Raw genomic sequence first — 24,428 nt, forward strand, 5'->3', positions numbered from 1 at the left:
CGGGCATTACTGGTCTGTGATACTTGGGAGTGCTTTGAAGTCAGTTTCGTGTGTGTGGCCCATCCACTTCTCTCTTGGCTGTGTCTGGCCAGCTGGGCCGCAACAGTTTAAAGCAGCTCTCTCAGTTAAACATTTTTATAATACTTTGTGAAAATTAAGCAGACTTCAGTTTTTGTGGACTGTGGAGCCCTGGTGGCACAGTGGTTAAGAGCTTTGCTGCTCACCACCAGCTGCTCCTTGGAAATCGTACGGGCAGTTCTGCTCTGTCCTGCAGGGTCGCTATGAGTTGGAATTGACTTAACAGCAGTGGGTAACAGTGTATCTAGAGCCGCAGAAGCCCAGTGGCCACAGTTACGCTGAGTGTGAGATCTTGCGATGCTTCAGAACTGACCGAGAGCAAGATGAAACAGGAATAAAAAACGTTCTACTCATACTGATTTCCAGGGTTTCGAGAATGTTGTAATAAGAGTGAAAGTAACCTGTCGGTAGAGAGCAGGCGGCTGTCTGAGATTTAAGTATCTGAAGCGGTGTCTTAAGGTTTTCAGTGAAAAGTTAAACAGAAAACATGAAGTATGCCTTGAAAATAAAGTCTCCTTTTGCTAATGAACCTCTCATTTTAGGGCAGTTTTAGATGCACAGAGTAGGTGTAAGGCCGTATGGACAGCTCCCGCACGCCCTCTGCTCGGTCCTCCCTGTGGGACAGCTCCCGCACGCCCTCTGCTCGGTCCTCCCTGTGGGACGGCTCCCGCACGCCCTCTGCTCGGTCCTCCCTGTGGGACGGCTCCCGGACGCCCTCTGCTCGGTCCTCCCTGTGGGACGGCTCCCGCACGCCCTCTGCTCGGTCCTCCCTGTGGGACGGCTCCCGCACGCCCTCTGCTCGGTCCTCCCTGTGGGACGGCTCCCGGACGCCCTCTGCTCGGTCCTCCCTGTGGGACGGCTCCCGCACGCCCTCTGCTCGGTCCTCCCTGTGGGACGGCTCCCGCACGCCCTCTGCTCGGTCCTCCCTGTGGGACGGCTCCCGCACGCCCTCTGCTCGGTCCTCCCTGTGGGACGGCTCCCGCACGCCCTCTGCTCGGTCCTCCCTGTGGGACGGCTCCCGGACGCCCTCTGCTCGGTCCTCCCTGTGGGACGGCTCCCGCACGCCCTCTGCTCGGTCCTCCCTGTGGGACGGCTCCCGCACGCCCTCTGCTCGGTCCTCCCTGTGGGACGGCTCCCGCACGCCCTCTGCTCGGTCCTCCCTGTGGGACGGCTCCCGCACGCCCTCTGCTCGGTCCTCCCTGTGGGACGGCTCCCGCACGCCCTCTGCTCGGTCCTCCCTGTGGGACGGCTCCCGGACGCCCTCTGCTCGGTCCTCCCTGTGGGACGGCTCCCGCACGCCCTCTGCTCGGTCCTCCCTGTGGAACGGCTCCCGGACGCCCTCTGCTCGGTCCTCCCTGTGGGACGGCTCCCGCACGCCCTCTGCTCGGTCCTCCCTGTGGGACAGCTCCCGCACGCCCTCTGCTCGGTCCTCCCTGTGGGACAGCTCCCGCACGCCCTCTGCTCGGTCCTCCCTGTGGGACAGCTCCCGCACGCCCTCTGCTCGGTCCTCCCTGTGGGACAGCTCCCGCACGCCCTCTGCTCGGTCCTCCCTGTGGGACAGCTCCCGCACGCCCTCTGCTCGGTCCTCCCTGTGGGACAGCTCCCGCACGCCCTCTGCTCGGTCCTCCCTGTGGGTAGTGTCTTACGTCAGGGTGGTACGTTGGTTGCCATCAGTGAGTTAACGTTGATACGTTATCACTAACTGAAGTCCACGATGAGTTCACAGCTCGTTAGTTTTTCCCTAACGTCATTTTTCTGTACCAGACTCCCACCCAGGAGACCACATTACATTTAGCCATCGTGTCCCCTGAGGCTCCTCTTGGCTGTGACAATTTATCTCTCTCTTTGTTTTCAATGTAGAAATTCTCCAGAATTTCAGAAGCTCCTAGGCATCGCTATGGAACTCTTTCTGCTGTGCAGTGACGATGCAGAGTCGGATGTCCGGATGGTGGCCGATGAATGTCTCAACAAAGTCATAAAAGTAAGAACCACGTGGACCGTGTTCTCCTTTAAAGCTGTAAACCTTCTAGGCTGGGAGAAGAAGCCATAATCCGGCATTCTTGTATTTTGAGTAGCCGAGCCTCTTAATGAAAAAGCATCTTTTTAAAGTTAGGGCATGTGGTTTGGAGGTGCTCTGATATCTACCAGTGTGCACGCTCTATCTGCTGGCTCAGAAGCTGCCTTCTGAGCTGCAGACTGTGTTCACCCTCGTGCCTCCACAGCGCCTAGGTCAGTGGTGGGCTCTGATGAGGGCCACTGGGTGCTTTGCGGAAACCATCCCTACAGGCACCAACTTAGAAGCCCTGGAAAGCAGGGGGCCGGGTGGAGTCTCCCTGTGGTGTCTGCAGCCCCTCTTTCTCCGTTTCCTTTCACTGCCCCTCCTAAGGCCTGGCTCAGGCAGTACTGCTTACAGGTAAAGATGTGACTTCTTCAGGTAGCAGGTTAGCTGGAGTTAGTGTGAAGTGAACGGGAGAAAGGAGATCCCAGGAAAGGATGAAGCCAGAAAGCCAAAGCCACTTGGATAGCGGGAACGGGTGAGTTAAGGAGCGAGATGGGGACAGTCTCGTGCTGCCATTACTTCCTGATGCAGAGTTTGTGCCCGGGGCACACTTTAATCCCTTATTCTGTGTTCTGCTGCTTTAGATTAAGATCATGAAACAGTCCTTCTTCCATATGCCAATTCTTAATCTATTGGAAGACTGTCCTTGTTGTCATCATCCTACCCTTCCCCTAGCTGGAGTCCTGGTTTGAGGCCCCATCCCATCCTGGTCACCTTGTAGAGAACCATTGAGTCTGTGATGGGGTCTTTTGAGTGGGTGTCCGTCTTAGTTATCTAGCGCTGCTATAACAGAAATACCACAAGTGGATGGCTTTAACAAACGGACATTTATTATCTCACAGTCTAGAAGGCTAAAAGTTCAAATTCAGGGTGCCAGCTCCAGGGGAAGGCTCTCTCTCTGTCGGCTCTGGAGGAAAATTCCTTGTCATCAGTCTTCCCTGGTGAAGGAGCTTCTTCTAAGCTCACAGACCCCAGGTCCAAAGGACGTGCTAGTCTGCTGGCTCTTGTTTCTTGATGGTTTGAGGTCCCCCTGTCTTTTTTCTCGCTTCTCTCTTTTATATCTTAAAAGAGATTGACTTAAAACACAACCTAATCTTAGATTGAGTCCTGCCTCATTAACATAACTGCCTCTTATCGTGTCTCATTAACACTGTAAAGGTCGGATTTATAACACATAGAAAAATAACATTAGATGATAACATGGTGGACAATCACATAATACTGGGAATAATGGCCCGCACCATTTTCAGGGGACACAGTTCCATCCATGACGGTGTCCAGTGTTAAATATTGTTCTCATTGTAGGCTGACCAGCACTGTGGAAGGCTTTCTGATATAGTTCTTGACACTTTCTCCCAAGACTATTTCTTGATAATGGTTAAGGAGAAAATGTGTCTTGTTCCTTGCTCCATAGGAATCTTTATTTGTTGAGTCTTTCCCATTCTTCTCATTTTCTCCTACTACTTTGAGTCCCAGCCCTGAAAGATAAGGCTTTGAGAAGACCTCAGGTCTCTTCATTTCCTTTGAAGGCTGTCTTCCTTCCTGGTAATACTTAGTTGGGCACACAAACCAAGAACTCTTACCTGTGTCACGTCATTATTTCCCTTCATCAGGAGGATCTTGAAGAAAAAAACTGTCCTGTGGACTCTTCTCAATGTCTTTCTTTGGAGAGTGGTCAAGTTTTACATTGGTCAAGAAACAAGCTGTCCTTTTTCTTTCCTGTGTCCAGCCTTCCTCAGAAGGATGACCACCCTTTTACCCTATGTGTAAGGAGACGTGAGTTGACATTGCCGGGCAGAAAGAACATACATATTCTGGAGTGAGAGAGCCCTGTGTTTGAATCTTGCCTCTGCCGCGTACTAGCTGAACAACTTTGTGAAATGTATGTAATTTCTGTGAGCCTCAGTTTTCTGAACTATAAAATGGGAACAGACAGTTTTGTGGTTTGTGTTTGAGGATGTGCGTGACGATTAAATGTGACGTGCCCAGCATCGTCCTTGCCACACATGCGATCCTTCAAGTGGCAAGAAGTGTTGTCGCTAATAATGAGGTTCTTGCATTCTTACCCAGAGAGATGGAGGGGCCCCTCAGAGCAATGGCGGCTCTCTACCTTCTGTGGTTGGTACAGATTCCGGGGTATTCCATTGCCCAAGGAAACTTGCCCACCTGTCTAGCATATTGTTTCCTGGCTAGCCATGCCTTCTATAGTCTTGGTGCTGGCTTCTCTGTAGCCGTGAGGGTTCTTGCTCCCCCTTTCCCCTCTGGAGGAAAGTGCCTTCATTTGCGTTTCGTGCTTTGCTTGCACAGACCTCCCACAGTTATGGCCTGGCTGGAGCCGGGCCACCCTGTTCTCCTTGCCAGGTAGTCCATCTGGGATGCTCTCCTGTGGAAGCCCCACAGCACACTGGCAGAGGTCTGCTCTCGGTTAACAGCTTCTCTGCAGGGCTGAGTATCCTGGCTTGTGTTATTCCCGCTGGCAGGACCAGGCTGGGCTTTTCCTGCTGTCTCAGGTGTTGGACTTTGGCCCTCAGAATCAGAAAATCTAGAGAGGCCCACCCTGGGCTTCCTTCGTCATGGCAGGAGGGGAGTAAGAAGGACAGAAAGAACAGTACGGCCAAACACCGCCCTCGCCTTGGTCGCCTCATAGCCTTGGCCGCCTCGTAGCCTTGGCCGCCTCGTGACCTTGGTCGCCTCGTAGCTGGGCGGCGTACCGTTTTCCAGGCTGTCTCTCGCGAACCCTGTTCCCAAGACCTGCTGTGTAGAAGAGCTTGGTGTGTGTTTTGGGGGCTGTGGGCCCTTGGCCCCGGGACATGGCTTTAGGTGCTGGGTTCTCCTCCCCGCTCTCTCCCTACCTCTTTCCCATTTCTTCTGTTTCCAGTCTCCACGTGCAAAGATTTCCATTCTCTTGCTAGCCCCTGAACACAGGGTGAGGCCAGTCTCTCTCAGCCTATTTTTGGCTGAGTGGCGTCCACTTGCTCTCAATTTCTTGCTGCCTGATGCTGTGGTGGTCAGGTTAAGCAGGCTGGGGGTGGGGTTGGGGGTCCGCTAGGTCTTCCACCGCGGCAGAGGAAAGGATGGGCACAGAAGAATGAGGATGGAGTCAGAGAAGGTCTCAGCTAGGCCACGTGTAAGGGAGGGCAGGAACAGCCCTTTGAGTCATGTCTGGGCTCTTGTCTTCCGATGAGTATCGCCATGTGTGTGCGACGAGGACCAGGCTCCACGGAGCCCAGGAACACCATGCACAAATTGGGTTTCCTTTATGCAGAAAATGCTCTGAGGACCTGACACACAGCCTGGCAGCACGCCCTGGCCTCAGGTAGCTTACGGCCTGGCCGTGCAGCATGTGCCCATAGGAATAGCCTAGCCCGTGGTTTACCTTGTACTGCAAACTGTCATGGCAGCCGGAGGACAGTCCGCTTCTGTCTAGGGAGGCAGAGAAGGCGCCCGGGGGTCAGTAGCTACTATGTGAAAGAGTACATGTCAGAGCCTTCCTCCTTAATCACTGCAGCATCCACCTCTCAGGGCTGGCAGAGAGCACTGGAGACTGCAGGGAAGAGGTGGGGGGGCTGGTGGTATGCCGCCAGAGAGTGGAAGGCCCGAGGGCCAGTTCTGGGAGCCCTTGAAGGTCAGGGGAGGCTTTATTTAGGAGAAGCAATCTACTGGCGAGGGGTGGATGGCTTGGAGTTGAGAAAGGCTGGAGGTACAAGAATCCATCCATTTGGGGACCAAGACATCCAGGAAAGAGGGAGTGGAGCCTTGAAGTAGGACAGTGGCATTAGGACCGTGAGTGAGGAGGCAGACATGGGCTGGATTTGGCAGCTGAGCACGTGTTCCCATGTGGAGGCAGGAGGTCCAGGAGGGGAGAAGAGCCAGGTGGTATGTTAACCACCTCCAGTTGTTGGGATACTTTAAAAGCTCACTCTGTGCTATTATCAGGGATTTGAGTTTTAGCTTCTCTTGTTATAAAATAAGTTTGGTATTCGTTTACAAGTCAGAAGTCAACAGCTTCTGATTTTATTTGAAAGGTAGTGTTTTAATACATTTGTCCAGTTTGGTTTGCTCATTTGAGGACTTGCAGTACCTTCAAACCAAGACAGCAGAATTAAGATTTAAAAATTTCTCAGACATTATTATACTTTAGAACCTCCCCAAATGTGACTCTGCTGTAGATTTTCAAGCTTGCTGGACCAGTAGTAGACCCATCTGAGTCTCCTCAGACCAGTGATTCTTAGACATCAAATGCTGCCCATCACAGTGGCAAGAGGGCTTTCCCTTGAGGCCTGATTACATCTTTCCTCTCTGGTGGGCAAGGGAGAGTTTACACATGAGAGATGGATGCCCTGAAATCTTCTGCCTTTCTTCCCACTTGAGAAGCCCTTCTCTAACGTGGCCTGCATGCAGCTGGGCGTGGTTGCTGTTAGCCATTCCTGTTGGCTTGCAGCTGGCCTTGTGGCCATTCTTTTTGGTTTACGCCTGTGAATGAGTAGGGAGGGGGATGAGAGATTGGCTTTGAGGAACAGTGATGCCCCTCACAGGCAGTGGGTCATGGAGCCATGGGGCTATAAGAATCCGGGCCAACGAGGAAAGGCCAGGCCTTCAGAAAGGACACGGGATTCCGCATTGAGGAGTATTTCCAGGATGGAGGCGGGAGGGGGGCATGCTGATCTCAGGAGTTCGCCCCCGGCTCCTTTGGGCACCACAGACTCACCGGGCCATCGTCTGCTAGAGTGCCACCAGCAAGTAAACTTGTAATGAAGAAGGCTTGATCCATAAAGGTTTAATAAAGAGCATTAGAATTCATTTGAATCATCTGACATCTTAATTTTGATATTTTGTAGCACTTGATTATAATAAAAATGAAATTCTTCTTGTTTCCGTATTTTGTTCAGGTGATTGGCTTGCACCTAGTTTATTCAGTGACTGCCTGCACATACATGCATCTTTCTTCCGTGATGAGCAGGTTCTTAGTGTGACCGCTATTACATTTTACTTCGCCACAACTTTGACGTCTTAGTCACCTTTTTGCTTCCTCTGGAACTGCTGATGATGCAGTGTGTTTTTCACAAACCAGTCTCTTGTATTTTGTTGCAGGCTTTGATGGATTCTAACCTTCCGAGGCTGCAGTTAGAACTCTATAAGGAAATTAAAAAGGTAGGCTTATATTTTCCATGGTTGAAAAAACAGTATTTTTACACTATTGAACAGCATGTGTGAAATTTCATCTTTAATAAGTAAAAAATGTATGAATGAAATGCTGTTGGGTAGAGTAGACTTATTTTATTTTTCTTCAAAAGGTTGCTGTTTCATTTTTATTTAACAGGGTGGAAATTAAAGATGGTAACTTATTTTTTGTATCTTTATAATTGAAGCCCACTAGACCTTAAGATTTCTGAAGTTGTTATCAGATGTTTTATATATGGAAATAGCCTTTTCCCTAAGAATAGAAACTAGCACTATAAAAAAAATGCTTTGGCTTCTGTAGCCGTCCCCTTGGCGTCCAGTGTCTGCAGCTCTGACCCTGTAACGCGCCCTTAATCCCCAGAACGGTGCTCCTCGTAGTCTGCGCGCTGCTCTCTGGAGGTTCGCTGAGCTCGCTCACCTGGTTCGGCCGCAGAAATGCAGGTAAGTGGTCGTACTCTGGAGTTGGTTAGTGCCCAGCGTTGCCCTGCTCCCGTTACCGTCCATGTGGCCGTGTTTGATTCTTCCTTCCTAGCACTTACACCTGTCAGAAATTTCCTGTGCATTTTCTTTGTGTGCTTGTTCATTCTGTATCCCACCCGCCCCAGAGACTTCTAGGCTGTAAGTACCAGGGCAGCAGGGATCTTCTCTGTCTGTTCTCTGAGGCAGCCCAACCCAGTAACAGTGTCTGGCACATAAATCCGAAAACCCATTGCCGTCAAGTTGATTCCAACTCATAGTGACCTTATAGGACGGAATAGAACTGCCACATAGGGCTTCCAAGGAGTGGCTGGTGGATTTGAACTGCCGACCTTTTGGTTAGCAGCTGAGTGCTTATCCACTGCACCACCAGGGCTCCTCGTTTGACACCAAGATGCTGGTCAGGTGGTTGAAGGTTAGCATACCAGCTTCATTATTGCTTATTATAGGAATTACAGAAAAATGTGCATATGTCTGTATTTGAATGTTAAACTGTGAGTAAGTAGGGCCCTAGCCAGCTGTGAGGTCAGGGTTTTTACCAATGGTTTCCTTCTCTGCTTCTCAGCTAGTACAATGTGCCAATGTCCCATAGACCTTTGACCCCATCCCTGAGTAACAGTAGACAAGGCTAAACCCTCCCTATTACTATTAAACACTGATTTATTCCCCTGAGTGAGTTTTAATGAGAATCTTATATGTCTGTAGAGGTACAATTGTTAAGGAAGTAGTTTCCTTTTATTAAAACCTTTTTCCTTTTACTGTCTTTATTTTGAAGATTTGCCATAGCTCTGAAGCGACACATCCCAAGTGTTCACGCAGCAGCTAAAGTGACCTTAAAAGATATAAATTGAGTCCTGCCATTCCTTTACTTAAAATTCTCTCTCGTTTCCCAGTGCCGTTCATGTGAGATCCTGACTCATCACCATCCTCACAGGCCGGGGGGCTTGTCTGACGGCCCAGTAAGCTCACGCCCTGATGTCCTCTCCATGTTCTTCAAACAAGGCAGTGTTTTTCCTCTTGATGAAAGTCCCCCCTTTTACCCCCACACCAGGTCTCAGCAGCAAAGCCAACTCTTCAGAGAAGTCCACCTAGCCTCCCTGTCTAATATATTCCAACATGCCACTCGATGTGATGTTAGGTGCCCTCAAGTCGGCTTTGACTCATAGCGGCCCTATAGGACAGAGTAGAACTGCCCCATAGGGTTTTCTAGTCTGTAATTTTTATGGTAGCAGATCGCCAGATCTTTCTCCCATGGAATTGTTGGGTGGATTCAAACCAGCGAGTTTTTGGTTAGTAGCCAAGCGCTTAACCATTGTACCACCAGGGCCCAGAGTAGTCTTACTATCAGGTCATCTGTGGACCTGTGTGTTGCCTGTCTCTGCCACTAGAGGGGAGGACCGTACCGTTCTGCGCACTGAGAGTAGCCCGGCCTGCCCGCCCCGCTCCCTGTGCATCGGTTCAGCGACTGGATGGCGTGTCCGCTTGTCCGTCCCGTGATTCTCCTTTCCCATGTTCTCCGTTCTGCGCACTGAGAGTAGCCCGGCCTGCCCGCCCCGCTCCCTGTGCGTCGGTTCAGTGACTGGATGGCGTGTCCGCTTGTCCGTCCCGTGATTCTCCTTTCCCATGTTCTCCGTTCTGCTTTCTCGAGAGGACCCAGCCTTACCTGTAAGGCCTTATTTAAACAGTGTTTTGGTTTTTTAATTCTCCTTTTTCAGTATTGGTTTTTAAAATGGTGTTTTTTAATATTATTGTTTGTTTTTCAATTAAAAATACAAGTATTTTAATAGCTGTTGTAGCTTACTGCAGATAATTTCAAACCAGGCTTTCTAGAGTCGTCTTGATGTGGGGGAGATGGAGGGTGTGTCTCCCACACCATTGGCACTTCCCCTGCATGTCATCCTTCTGTTCTTGCAGTGGCCTAGTGGTTAAGTGCCACAGCTGCTAACCAAGAGGTCAGCAGTTCAAATCCACCAGGCACTCCTTGGAAACTCTGTGGGGCTGTTCTGTTCTCTCCTGTAGGGTCGCTATGAGTTGGAATCGACTCAACGGCAGTGGGTTTGGTTTTTTGGTTTGGTTCTTGCAGCTGAGGTTTGCCCTCGTCCGGTCTCCACTAAGTGTTATTTGTGTATAAAAACTGGCTTTTCCCTAACAGGTATTAAAATCGTTGCTTGTATTTCTCATTAAAGCAGACCTGGAAGAATAATGTGTGTTCCGTTCACTTGTGCAGGCCTTACCTGGTAAACCTGTTGCCTTGCCTGACTCGAATAAGCAAGCGACCTGAGGAGTCTGTTCAGGAGACCTTGGCTGCAGCTATACCCAAAATTATGGCTTCCTTTGGCAATTTTGCGAACGACAATGAAATTAAGGTATGATCTTGGCCTCGGCTCGCAACCGTCAGAACGACACCGTGAATGGGTCTTGTGAGGACTTAGGGCTTTGGGAGGGCAGCCCTTCTTGAGTTACATTGTGCTTCCTAATTTAGAGTAAAATCATTTGAGTTATTTTGAGGCACATGAGAGCTTCTTTCGACTTCTACTTTCTTGCTGCACATTGAGGGTTGAATAGGGAGTTGGTTTATAGATGCAAATTCAGAAGGCATTTTTCCTGAGCAGCCTGGTTCTTGGTGGACTAGATTTATTCCTTGACCTGGTTAAGGATAGGGGCCATGGGAGGGCTGCACCTGGAGAAGGTCCGTGAATGCTCACATCCTGTCATCTCAGACACCAGGTCATGACCCACTTGACTTCCGGCTTGTTCTGCCCCCAAACCTGCTTTAGTGTTTTACTTACAATGTCTGGAAACTGTGACCCCATCACATGGTCTGAGGCTACAGAACTCTTGACCTTCTCCTTTTTTTTGGGTAAATCCTGTGTTTGATCCCAAATAGCTCCCTGGGAGGTAGTGTAGTACAGTGGTTGAGCGCTCTTTTTGGAAGTAGGTGGACCTGGATTGAAATTCTGCCTTCTTTACTAGCTCTTTGCCCTTTGACAAATTACCTAACTGCTCTAAGCTTGTTTCCTTGCTTCCTTCTCTGTAAATGGGAAATCAGCAGTTCCCACATAGGGTTATTCTGAAAGTTACATGAATTAATGCGTGTAAAGAGCTTACGGCATGCCCAGCCCACAGAAGGCACTCAGTTAGTTGCTGCTGTTGTTATTAGTTGTATGACTTTGAATAAATGATTTAGCCTATCATTTTTTTCTCTGAGCTTTTCAATTTCCTTGTTAATACAACCTGTTGCCACACCCGTTGCCATCGAGTCAGTTCTGACTCATAGCAGCTGTAGCTCTTAACCACTGTGCCACCAGGGCTCCTGTCAATGCTAAGGAGACGTTAAGTCCTATGTCACGGGGTTTTGGAATGAGTCATCCTGGGAGTACCCTTGCTGCCCTCCTGTTGGATGCCTAATTCCTGGATCCAGTACCTTCATCTTTCTAGGTTTACGTCCTCGTTTTGGTGGAACACATCCTCTAGTAGCTTCCTGAGAAAGGGCGATGGCAGGTGAATTGTTTGAGATTTTGTCTTCCTAAAAATGCCTTTCTTCCCCTCTCACACCTGACTAGGTACAGAGTTCTGGGATGGAAGTCTTCCCCTCAGCATGTTAGAGGCTTCGCTCTACTGTCTTACAGTTCCCGGTGTTGCTGCAGGGAAGTTAAATGACCCAGGCCTTAACTTTTGTTTTTCTCTGGAGCTTTTGATTTTGAGGGGGAGGGGGAGGTTAAATGCCAGGTACTTGGTAGGTTTTATGATTTGGGAACTTGGCATTCTTTAGTTCTGCATAACGTTAGTAAATCTTGGACAGTTTCCTCCTCTTTATTTTCTCTCTCTTTCTAACATTTGTTAGATATCGGCCTTCCTGGATTGACTCACATTTTTTTTGTCTTCTATTTTTCCCTTCGTTTTCTCTACTTTTTACAAGGTGTCCACCTCGAACCCTTCTATTCAGTTTTTGTTCCTGCTGTTACGTTCTGGATTTCTAAGAGCTTGCTCTTGTTTTCAAGATGTTTGTATTTTATGGCATCCTGTTCTTGTTTCATGAAGCAGGTGTCTTACCTTCCTGAGAATATCGATTACAGTTTCTCGACACCTTCTTTTGACCCCTACATTGTCTTTTGCTTTTGGCTTTCTCTCTTCTCTTCGTTCTGGTCTTTTTGTTTTTGTCAGAGGCTGTCCATTTAGTGTGAGTGAGATACTAAAATGTTAATCGGAAGCTAGTGTGTGGGCAAACCCTGTCATCGGATGAGCTGCCTGGGGATGGTGAGCCTGCTCTCTTCTTGCTGGATCCTTTAAATGTCAGCATCCGTAAAGCTTTTTCTCATGAGCCAGTCAGCATCTTTAGAGAAGAATTCTCCTTACTGGAGGCATAAGCTTGGCCACATACGTCCTGGGACCTTAGCATAAATGGGAGTCGGCAGGCTCGTTATTCAGAATGCAGACTTCTGCTTAGTTTATCTGTTTTCTGAAAGTGTCTCACATCTGTCCTCAGCTGTGCAAGCCTCTCTAGAGATTGTCCCTCCCAGTCTTTGCTGGGAGAGAGAGGACACTCCCTGGGCTGCCTTGAATGGGAGAGGACATTTGGGGTTGAGTGGTTGGGAGTTTGCACAAGAAGCAGTGAGGCCAGCAGCCGTTTCCATCCCCACTCCACCTTCAAATGTACCTGGGGCCGCCAAATCCGGAGTTTTCTGGGAGCTCTCTGGCTTGAATAAGCTTGTTTTTTGTTGGCTAGCCCTCATGCTTCTCCTCCCATTCCCCCAGAACACTGGGGTTTGAGTGTCTTTCTGTGTGCTGACGACTCAGTTCCTGCTAGTTTACTTTCCAGCTTCCACAGTTTTGTTGACACCTCTGCCTGCTGTCGTCCCTGCCCTGTCTTTGTCCTTTGAAGGTTTATTTTTGTAAAACTGCTTTACATGATGGTGGTGGGGTTTCTGGGTAGCGGAGGTTCACGTGTTCATTCCAGCACGCGTGCTCAGAAGTCTCCCAACCTGTGGTGTAGTCTCGTTCTCCGGATTACTGTCAGAAGCTGCAGGTCGAAGGCTCTGTCAGCTCCAAGTCGATGAGACCCACTAGAGCACTGACTTTTCTTTTAATTGACGTATAATATACATACAGGAGGTATATAAATCATGAATGTACCCCTTGATGAATGATCACAAAATGAACTTACCCTTATAACTGCCACCCAGGCCAAGACCTAGAATGTTACCAGCACCCCAGAACCCCCTCATGCCGGCTCCCAGGCATGACTCCCTCCTTCTTCCTCAAACGTAACCACTGCCCTGGCTTCTGATGCCACAGACAGTCTGTCTGTGAATTCTGTGTACATAGGATCGTGTAGTTTGTCTGGTTTCTTTTGCACAACGTTAAGTCTGTAAGATGCGTCTATGCTGGTATGCATGTTAGGAGTTAGTGCAGGTTTCATAGCTGTGTAGTATTCCATTGTATGACTGTGCCCCAGTTTGTCCATTGTATTGTAGCTTTGTCGTACTGTGTCAGTTTGTTATACTTTGGGGGCTTGCTTGTTGCTGTGATGCTGGAAGCTGTGCCACTGGTATTTAGATACCAGCAGGGTCACCCATGAAGGATGGATTCAGCTGAGGCTCCAGACTAAGACAGACTAGGAAGAAGGACCCAGCAGTCTACTTCTGAAAAGCATTAGCCAGCGAAAACCTTATGAATAGCAGCGGAACAGTGTCTGATATAGTGCTGAAAGATGAGCCCCCAGGTTGGAAGGCATTCAAAAGATGACTGGGGAAGAGCTGCCTCCTCAAAGTAGAGTCAACCTTAATAACGTGGATGGAGTAAAGCTTTCGGGACCTTCATTCACTGATGTGGCACGACTCAAAATGAGAAGAAACAGCTACAAACATCCATTAATGTTTAATAATTGGAACCTGGAATGTACAAAGTATGAATCAAGGAAAATTGGAAATCATCAAAAATGAAATGGAACACATAAACATTGATATCCCAGGCATTAGTGAGCTGAAATGGACTGTTATTGGCCATTTTGAATTGGACAGTCATATAGTCTACAATGCTGGGAATGACAACTCGAAGAGGAATGGTGTTGCATTCATCATCAAAAAGAACATTTCAAGATCTATCCTGAAGTACAACGCTGTCAGGGATAGGATAATATCCATACGCCTACAAGGAAGACCAGTTAATATGACTATTATTCAAATATATGCACCAACCACTAGGGCCAAAGATGAAGAAACTGAAGATTTTTATCAGCTGCTACAGTCTGAAATTGATCAAACATGCAATCAAGATGCATTGATAATTACTGGCAACTGGAATGCGAAAGTTGGAAACGAAGGATCGGCAGTTGGAAAATACGGCCTTAGTGATAAGAACAATGCCAGAGATCGAATGATAGAATTTTGCAAGACCAACGACTTCTTCATTGCAAATACCTTCTTTCACCAACATAAATGGCGACTATATACATGGACCTTGCCAGATAGAACACACAGAAATCAGATTGACTGCGTCTGTGGAAAGGAACGATGGAAAAGCTCAATATCATCAGTCAGAACAAGGCCGGGGCCCGACCGTGGAACACGCCATCAATAGCTCATATGCAAGTTCAAGCTGAAACTGAAGAAAATCAGAGCAAGTCCACAGGAGCCAAAATATGACCTTGAATATATCCCACCTGAATTTAGAGACCATCTCAAGAATAGATTTGATGGACTGAACGCTAGTGACCGAACACCAGATGAGTTGTGGAATGACATCACGGACATCATCCATGAAGAAAGCAAGAGGTCACTGAAAAGACAGGAAAGAAAGAAAAGGCCAAGATGGATGTCAGAGGAGACTCTGAAACTTGGTCTTGAGCGTCGAGCAGCTAAAGCAAAAGGAAGAATTGATGAAATAAAAGAACTGAACAGAAGATTTCAAAGGGCGGCCCAAGAAGACAAAGTATTATAATGACATGTGCAAAGAGCTGGAGATGGAAAACCAAAAGGGAAGAACACGCTCGGCGTTTCTCAAGCTGAAAGAACTGAAGAAAAAATTCAAGCCTCGAGTTGCGATAGTGAAGGATTCTGTGGGGAAAATATTAAACGATGCAGGAAGCATCAAAAGAAGATGGAAGGAATACACACAGTCATTATACCAAAAAGAATTAGTCGATATTCAACCATTTCAAGAGGTAGCATATGATCAGGAACCAATGGTACTGAAGGAAGAAGTCCAGGCTGCTCTGAAGGCATTGGCGAAAAACAAGGCTCCAGGAATTGATGGAATATCAATTGAGAAGTTTCAACAGACAGATGCAGCGCTGGAGGTGCTCACTTGTCTATGCCAAAAAATATGGAAGACAGCTTCCTGGCTAACTGACTGGAAGAGATCCATATTTATGCCTATTCCCAAGAAAGATGATCCAACCGAATGTGGAAATTATAGAACAATATCATTAATACCACACACAAGCAAAATTCTGCTGAAGATCATTCAAAAACGGCTGCAGCAGTAAATCGACAGGGAACTGCCAGAAATTCAGGTGGGTTTCAGAAGAGGACGTGGAACTAGGGATATCGTTGCTGATGCCAGATGGATCCTGGCTGAAAGCAGAGAGTACCAGAAGGATGTTTACCTGTGTTTTATTGACTATGCAAAGGCATTCCACTGTGTAGATCATAACACACTATGGATAACATTGTGAAGAATGGGAATTCCAGAGCACTTAATTGTGCTCATGAGGAACCTTTGCATAGATCAAGAGGCAGCTGTTCGGACAGATCAAGGGGATACTGATTGGTTTAAAGTCAGGAAAGGTGTGCGTCAGGGTTATATCTTTTCCCCATACCTATTTAATTTGTATGCTGAGCAAATAATACGAGAAGCTGGACTATATGAAGAAGAACGGGGCATCAGGATTGGAGGAAGACTCTTTAACAACCTGCATTATGCAGATGACACAACCTTGCTTGCTGAAAGTGAAAAGGACTTGAAGCACTTACTAATGAAGATCAAAGACCACAGTATGGATTACACCTCAACATAAAGAAAACAAAAATCCTCACAACTGGACCAATGAGCAACATCATGATAAATGGAAAGACTGAAGTTGTCAAGGATTTCATTTTACTTGGATCCGCAGTGAACAGCCATGGAAGCAGCAGTCAGGAAATCAAAAGATTCATTGCATTGGGTAAATCTGCTGCAAAGGACTTCTTTAAAGTGTTGAACAGCAAAGATGTCGCCTTGAAGACCATGATGAGCCTGACCCAAGCCATGGTACTTTCATTCGCATCATATGCATGTGAAAGCTGGACAATGAATAAGGAAGACCAAGGAAGAATTGATGTCTTTGATTTGTGGTGTTGGCGGAGAATATTGAATATACCATGGACTGCCAAAAGAATGAACAAATCTGTCTTGGAAGAAGTGCGGCCAGAATGCTCCTTAGAAGCAAGGATGGTGAGATTGTGTCTTACATACTTTGGACATGATGTCAGGAGGGATCAGTCCCTGGAGAAGGACATCATGCTCGACAGAGTACAGGGTCAGCGGAAAAGAGGAAGAGCCTCAATGAGGTGGATTAACACAGTGGCTGCAACAATGAGCTCAAGTATGACAATGATTGTAAGGATGGTGCAGGACCAGGCAGTATTTCATTCTGTTGTTCATAGGGTCGGTGTCAGTCAGAATCAACTCCACAGCACCCACCAACAACAACAGCATCGTAGTTGAACACGTGGGTTTTAGACCCAGGACTACAAAGTTCTTGCGTGTTATGAATACTGCTTGTTGTTGTTGTGTTTTGAAAAATGGAGCCATCCGCCCTCAAGTATAATATGCTTCCTTCTCCCTTATGGGAAAATTTTTGTGTGGCCTGTGTATGTCTGTGGAAACCTGGTGGCATAGTGGTTAAGAGTTCAGCTGCCAACTAAAGGTTGGCAGTTTCATTCCACCAGGCGCTCCATGGAAACCCTAATGGGCAGTTCTGCTCTGTCCTACAGGATCCTTATGAGTCGGAATTGACTGGATGGCAAAGAGTTTGGTTTTTTTTGTTTGTATATGTCTGGCAGTTCCCTCTAGAGGGGGCTTCTTGGGGCTGTGGGGAGTTGGACCTTATAAGGACCCCTTGATCTCTCAGATTTGATTTTATCATTTATATTCCAGAGTATTTAAGTTTACGGTGAACTGGCTTTTCATAAGAGTGCTTAGCTTTTCATTGTGCTGAGAAGTCTGGACCAGGGCTTTGGACTGGTTCATCTGGATTCAACCCCTGCTGAGAATTAACGTTTCTACCCGAGATGTACCAAATCAGAATCTACATTTTAATAAAACCCACAGGTGATTGTTTTGTATAACTTCCTCAGAATTTGTTAGACACGCAGATTCTCAGCAGCGGGTTGAACTGGAATGAACTGGTTTGAAGCTGTGCTTTGGACTTGTATGGAATGATTCTTACTCTACTTTTGCAGTGATGTGTGGATTTTTCACTCCAAGGAATTCTTTAAGATGCCAGTATCTTTTTGCAGCTAAAAAGTTTGTCGGCGATAAGCTGATTGAGTCCGCCAGGTGGTGTCCTGAGGAGGAGCTGGAGGCCCTACAGCATCGGGGCTCTTGTGGTCATAGGTCTGGTCGTCCACCATGCAGGCTCCGGAAGTCTGACGTGAAGACTTATCAGGAGTTGCTGCGTCTCTGAGAACCAGGTCTTACTGCCCACAGTGTGCCGGAGAAGCTGAGTTACCATCCACATGCCAGCTTACTTACCGAGGGCCCCACGTAGTGGCATGCCCTTTCCGAGTTCTGCTCACAGTTGGTGGCTCACAAAGGCCCAGCTCACAGTCAGGAGGCTGGGGGTGGGGTCTTAGGGAACAGTTACCACACCAGTGCAGAGCGATGTCGTCCTTTCCATCCTTTGGTTGTCTCTGCTGGGACATGAATCACCATTGTTATGGTCGCTGTAGCACCTATTCCTTTGGGCTCTCCTGGAGGCCAGCGGCAAGCTCTTACTGTCTAGTTTCTGGGGAGCGCCCTGGTGCTGAGTATCATGTGGTCATTATTCAGCTAGTTTCCAGGCTTTTTCCAGATACGACTTTCTGAGAGCGTCGCTTTTGACGTCAGCAGCATGTTCACCAGCCGCTCTTAGGCCAGGACACTGCTGTTGTTGGCTGGTGCTCTTTTCCCCTCAGTGATATTCTTTTTTGTTTTTGTTGCCTGCCTTTATTTTACATAGCGTTGTGTTACTGACCTCGTTCCTGAATACGCTGGGCCCACCTTGTCTAGAGCTGAGGGTTCCCTCACACAAGGACGGCGATGCTGAGCGAAACCCTCAGCACAGCTTATGTAGGAGTAGATGGACTCCGTGGTCACGCAGCCCTCAGCACAGCTTATGTGGGAGTAGATAGACTCCGTGGTCACGCGGCCCTCAGCACAGCTTATGTGGGAGTAGATAGACTCCGTGGTCACGTGGCCCTCAGCACAGCTTATGTGGGAGTAGATAGACTCCGTGGTCACGCGGCCCTCAGCACAGCTTATGTGGGAGTAGACAGACTCCGTGGTCACGTGGCCCTCAGCACAGCTTATGTAGGAGTAGATAGACTCCATGGTCACGCGGCCCTCAGCACAGCTATGGAGGAGTAGATAGACTCCATGGTCACATGGGCCTCAGCACAGCTTATGGAGGGGTAGATAGACTCTGCTTGTGTGGCCCTCAGCCCAATTTGTAGATAGACTCCATGGTCATGCAACCCTCAGCACGGCTTATGGAGGGGTAGATAGACTCTGCTTGTGTGGCCCTCGGCCCGATTTGTGGAGGAGTAGATAGACTCTGTGCTCACGTGGCTCTCAGCACAGCTTATGGAGGAATAGATAGACTCTGTGCTCACGCGGCCCTCAGCACAGCTTATGGAGGGGTAGATAGACTCTGTGCTCACGCACGGCCCTTGAGTATTCCAAGGCAGAGTGCTTCCATTTAACCGTAGGCAAGTCTGGAATTGTTCACAGCTCATACCCTGTGAGAATTCAGAGCTTCTGATGCAAGACAAGCCTTACGAGCCATACGATATCTGGTTGGGTTTTTGCCTATGTAGGTCCTGCTGAAGGCTTTCATGGCGAACCTGAAGTCCAGCTCACCAACCATCCGGCGGACGGCTGCTGGGTCGGCGGTGAGCGTCTGCCAGCACTGCAGGAGGACGCAGTACTTTTACAGCTGGCTACTGAATGTGCTCTTAGGTACGTGCAGGTGGGTTAGCCACTGTCCTGTTTGCCCTAGACCGGCCTTTGCAAATTTTGGAAAGCAAACACTCCCTGGGCTTCTGGGCCAGGCCATTTGCATCTGCTGACTGGCAGAATAAGCTAATGTGGGGCTGCCCTGAGCCCATGGGGGTCTTTGTGAGACTAGGAAAAGGCCCTGTCCTCAGTACAGACACAGCCGAGCACAGGAACACCCAGCTGGGCCAGTGGGCATGGCCAGATGACAGCCCCACACCTCTTCCTGGGCTGACCCTCTGTAGCAGAACTGCATAGCTAAGGGCAGTGGTTCTGCACAGTGAGTCCCGGGGCCTTAGGCTATCCTCAGGGGGCCCGTGTTTCTCCATCCAGCTCCTGGGTCTACTGACAGCTTCTCCTACAGTTTGGGGAATTGTAGAACTCAACAGCAGAAGTGCTGAGGTGAGTGTGTGGGCAAGTGATACCAGAGAGCTGCCTGCCTTTCAGATACAGTAAAGCTACTCTAAAGGGCCTCACCAAGCTACTCACGGATCCTGGCCACATAGTGAGGTACACTATATAGATTTTTTTTTAAAACATTTTATTATGTTTTTGGTGAAAGTTTACACAGCAAATGAGGTTCCCATCTACAATCTCTACACCAGTTGTCCAGCGACATGAGTTGCATTTTTCACAGTGTGTCAGCATTCTCTTTAGTTGTGTCCTGGTCGTTCCGTCATGCTGTGTGTTTTTTACAGTAATGTTGGTGCCCTGCTTGTCCCTCACTGCCAGCCTTTTGATGGGGTCCTGCCCTGGGTCAGAGGGTCAGAGGTGAGGAACTGTTATTGCTGTGGTTACAGGCCTGCTGGTTCCTGTGGAGGACGAGCACCCCACCCTTCTCATCCTGGGCGTGCTGCTCACCTTGAGGTACCTGGTGCCCTTGCTGCAGCAGCAGGTCAAGGACATGAGCCTGAAAGGGAGCTTTGGGGTGACGCGCAAAGAAATGGAAGTCTCTCCTTCCACGGAGCAGCTTGTCCAGGTGGGAGTTGCGTGGGTTCCTCTAGTCCTTCTACACAACGATTAAAATTCAAAGAATTGACTGATTTGGGAGAGAAGCGTTATGGTCTAGTGTTAAGAGAGTAGGCTCTGGAGCTGGACTGCCTGGGCGCCTGTGCCACGCTCACGATTTCTAGCTGTGTGGGGTCAGGGTGGAAGCCTAGGTTCACTGCCTCTAGCTGTGTGGGGTCAGGGCAGAAGCCTAGGTTCACTGCCTCCAGCTGTGTGGGGTCAGGGTGGAAGCCTAGGTTCCCAATTTCTAGCTGTGTGGGGTCAGGGTGGAAGGGCTATGTTTATTTTTAAGAAATTTGCAATGCATAAATCATGGGAATTTACAGGATAACGTGGAAGCTAGTGATCACAGTGTTAGAAGTGATAAGACTTTCTTGGGGAAAAGTTAAGGCACAATTATTGCCAGCAAAAGTCTGTCAAAAACCAGACAAGTCACACGATAACTAAGAGCCCAAGAGACAGAAAGGGCCACATGAGCCAGAGACTTACATCATCCTGAGACCAGAAGAACTAGATGGTGCCCGGCCACAACCGATGACTGCCCTGACAGGGAGCACAACAGAGAACCCCTGAGGGAGCAGGAGATCAGTGGGATGCAGACCCAAAATTCTCATAAAAAGACCAGACTTAATGGTCTGACTGAGACAAGAGGAATCCCGGCGGTCATGGTCCCCAAACCTTCTGTTGGCCCAGGACAGGAACCATCCCCGAAGACAACTCATCAGACATGAAAGGGACTGGACAGTGGGTAGGAGAGAGATGCTGATGAAGAGTGAGCTAATTATATCAAGTGGTCACTTGAGACTGTGTTGGCATCTCCTGTGTGGAGGAATGATGGGAGGATAGAGAGAGTTGGAAGCTGGCAAAATTGTCACGAAAGGAGAGACTGGAAGGGCTGACTCATTAGGGGGAGAGCAAGTGGGAGTATGGAGTAAGGTGTATATAAACTAATATGTGACAGTCTGACTTGATTTGTAAACGTTCACTTGAAGCTCAATAAAAGTTAATTAAAAAAAAACCAAAAAACAGACAAGTAAAAATCTGGGAGACACTTGTAACCCATGGCAGTACTACCTGTGTTTTTACATCTAGGTTTATGAGCTGACTCTGCATTACACGCAGCACCCGGACCACAACGTTGTCACTGGCGCCCTGGAACTGCTGCAGCAGATTTTCAGGACGCCTCCCCCGGAGCTCCTGCAGGCCCTGACCACAGCTGGTGGCCTCGGGCGGCTCTCTATGGCCAGGGATGAGCCGAGCTGTCGGAGCCGGAGTGGGAGCATTGTGGAGCTCATAGGTGAGTCCTTAGAGACCGGGCTGCTGTGATTAACACAATTGCAGCACTAAAGAACCACTGCCTAACACAGCCGCAGTACTGAAACCACTGTCTGATGCGACCGCAGTACTGAAACCACTGCTTAACACGGCCACAGTACTGAAACCACTGTCTGATGCGACCGCAGTACTGGAACCACTCTCTGACGTGGCTGCAGTACTAAGCAACCACTGCTTAACACAGCCACAGTACTGAAACCACTGCCTAACACGGCCGCAGTACTGAAACCACTGCCTAACACGGCCGCAGTACTGAAACCACTGCCTAACACGGCCGCAGTACTGAAACCACTGCCTGACGCACCTGCAGTACTGAAACCACTGCCTGACGTGGCTGCAGTACTAAACAACCACTGTCTAACACAGCCACAGTACTGAAACCACTGCCTGACGCGGCCGCAGTACTGAAACCACTGCCTAACACGGCCGCAGTACTGAAACCACTGCCTAACACGGCCGCAGTACTGAAACCACTGCCTGACGCGGCCGCAGTACTGAAACCACTGCCTAACACGGCCGCAGTACTGAAACCACTGCTTAACACGGCCGCAGTACTGAAACCACTGCCTGACGCGGCCGCAGTACTAAACAACCACTGCCTAACACGGCCGCAGTACTGAAACCACTGCTTAACACAGCCACAGTACTGAAACCACTGCCTGACGCGGCCGCAGTACTGAAACCACTGCCTAACACGGCCGCAGTACTGAAACCACTGCCTGACGCGGCCGCAGTACTGAAACCACTGCCTGACACGGCCGCAGTACTGAAACCACTGCTTAACACGGCCGCAGTACTGAAACCACTGCCTGACGCGGCCGCAGTACTGAAACCACTATCTAACACAGCCACAGTACTGAAACCACTGCCTGACGCGGCTGCAGTACTGAAACCACTGCCTAACACGGCCGCAGTACTGAAACCACTGCCTGACGCGGCCGCAGTACTGAAACCACTGCCTAACACGGCCGCAGTACTGAAACCACTGCTTAACACGGCCGCAGTACTGAAACCACTGCCTGACGCGGCCACAGTACTGAAACCACTGCTTAACACGGCCGCAGTACTGAAACCACTGCCTGACGCGGCCGCAGTACTGAAACCACTGCCTGACACGGCCGCAGTACTGAAACCACTGCCTGACACGGCCGCAGTACTGAAACCACTGCTTAACACGGCCGCAGTACTGAAACCACTGCCTGACACGGCCGCAGTACTAAACAACCACTGTCTAACACGGCCACAGTACTGAAACCACTGCCTGACGCGGCCACAGTACTGAAACCACTGCCTGACGCGGCCGCAGTACTGAAACCACTGCCTAACACGGCCGCAGTACTGAAACCACTGCCTAACACGGCCGCAGTACTGAAACCACTGCCTAACACGGCCGCAGTACTGAAACCACTGCCTAACACGGCCGCAGTACTGAAACCACTGCTTAACACGGCCGCAGTACTGAAACCACTGCCTGACGCGGCCACAGTACTGAAACCACTGCTTAACACGGCCGCAGTACTGAAACCACTGCCTGACGCGGCCGCAGTACTGAAACCACTGCCTGACACGGCCGCAGTACTGAAACCACTGCTTAACACGGCCGCAGTACTGAAACCACTGCCTGACGCGGCCGCAGTACTAAACAACCACTGTCTAACACGGCTGCAGTACTGAAACCACTGCCTGACGCGGCCGCAGTACTGAAACCACTGCCTGACGCAGCCGCAGTACTGAAACCATTATCTAACACAGCCACAGTACTGAAACCACTGCTTAACACGGCCGCAGTACTGAAACCACTGCCTGACGCGGCCACAGTACTGAAACCACTGCCTGACGCGGCCGCAGTACTAAACAACCACTGTCTAACACGGCTGCAGTACTGAAACCACTGCCTGACGCAGCCGCAGTACTGAAACCATTATCTAACACAGCCACAGTACTGAAACCACTGCCTGACGCGGCTGCAGTACTGAAACCACTGCCTAACACGGCCACAGTACTGAAACCACTGCCTGACGCGGCCGCAGTACTGAAACCACTGCCTGACGCGGCCGCAGTACTGAAACCACTGCCTAACACGGCCACAGTACTGAAACCACTGCCTAACACGGCCACAGTACTGAAACCACTGCCTGACGCGGCTGCAGTACTGAAACCACTGCCTGACGCGGCTGCAGTACTGAAACCACTGCCTAACACGGCCACAGTACTGAAACCACTGCCTGACACGGCCGCAGTACTGAAACCACTGCCTGACGCGGCCGCAGTACTGAAACCACTGCTTAACACAGCCGCAGTACTGAAACCACTGCCTGACGCGGCTGCAGTACCGAACAACCACTGTCTAACACGGCCGCAGTACTGATACCACTGCTTAACACAGCCACAGTACTGAAACCACTGCCTGACGCGGCCGCAGTGCTGAAACCACTGCCTGACGCGGCCGCAGTGCTGAAACCACTGCGTAGCACAGCCACATACTGAAACCACTGCCTCATAGAGACCCTGTAGGAAGGTCAACCAAACCAAACCAAACCTGGTATGGTCGAATCCATTCTGACTCACAGAGACACTATAGGACAGAGTAGAACTACCCCATAGGATTTCCTAGGCTGTAATCTTTATGGAAGCAGATTGCCAGGTCTTTCTCCCACAGAGCAGCTGGTGGGTTCCAACCGCTGACCTTTCATTTAGCAGCCAAACGCTTTAGCCACTGTGCCACTAGGGCTCTTTGACCACAGTCTTAGTGACCCTTTATTGAGTTTTGGCCTCAGCACTATGCTGAGCAGTTTACATTTAATTTTTTGCACAACTTTCATTAATGCAGGTGTTGTCCTTGTTTTGCACACAGGACTAAAGGATAGAAAGGCTGGGTGGTAAGACAAGGCCAAAAGTAAAGCCCAACCTCCAGACTCTGGTTCAGTCCCACTTGGCAGCCTCCATGTGTCTTCTCAAGGGTCAAGAGGCGAAACTGTTACAGAAAGCATCTCCATGGTCCTTCAGGTCACTTTGCCAGAGATGGGATCTTCAGAAGGATTTTAGAGTTCTTTTC

The 24,428-nt window shown here is 49.3% G+C and overlaps 1 protein-coding gene across 4 annotated transcripts in view; it reads left to right on the forward strand.

The window, feature by feature from the left end:
* Positions 1-24,428, forward strand: part of HTT (huntingtin) — a 191,327-nt gene that overhangs the window by 46,248 nt on the left and 120,651 nt on the right. For all 4 annotated transcript variants that reach the window (XM_049886648.1, XM_049886645.1, XM_049886646.1 and 1 more), the window contains exons 3-9: positions 1,939-2,059; positions 7,229-7,288; positions 7,680-7,759; positions 10,023-10,161; positions 18,853-18,994; positions 19,831-20,009; positions 21,131-21,335. In XM_049886648.1, the coding sequence (XP_049742605.1) occupies positions 1,939-2,059; positions 7,229-7,288; positions 7,680-7,759; positions 10,023-10,161; positions 18,853-18,994; positions 19,831-20,009; positions 21,131-21,335 (926 nt within the window). The remainder of the gene's footprint in view (positions 1-1,938; positions 2,060-7,228; positions 7,289-7,679; positions 7,760-10,022; positions 10,162-18,852; positions 18,995-19,830; positions 20,010-21,130; positions 21,336-24,428) is intronic.

Source organism: Elephas maximus, chromosome 5 (genome assembly GCF_024166365.1).
Source record: "Elephas maximus indicus isolate mEleMax1 chromosome 5, mEleMax1 primary haplotype, whole genome shotgun sequence".
Classification (NCBI taxonomy): Eukaryota; Metazoa; Chordata; class Mammalia; order Proboscidea; family Elephantidae; genus Elephas; species Elephas maximus.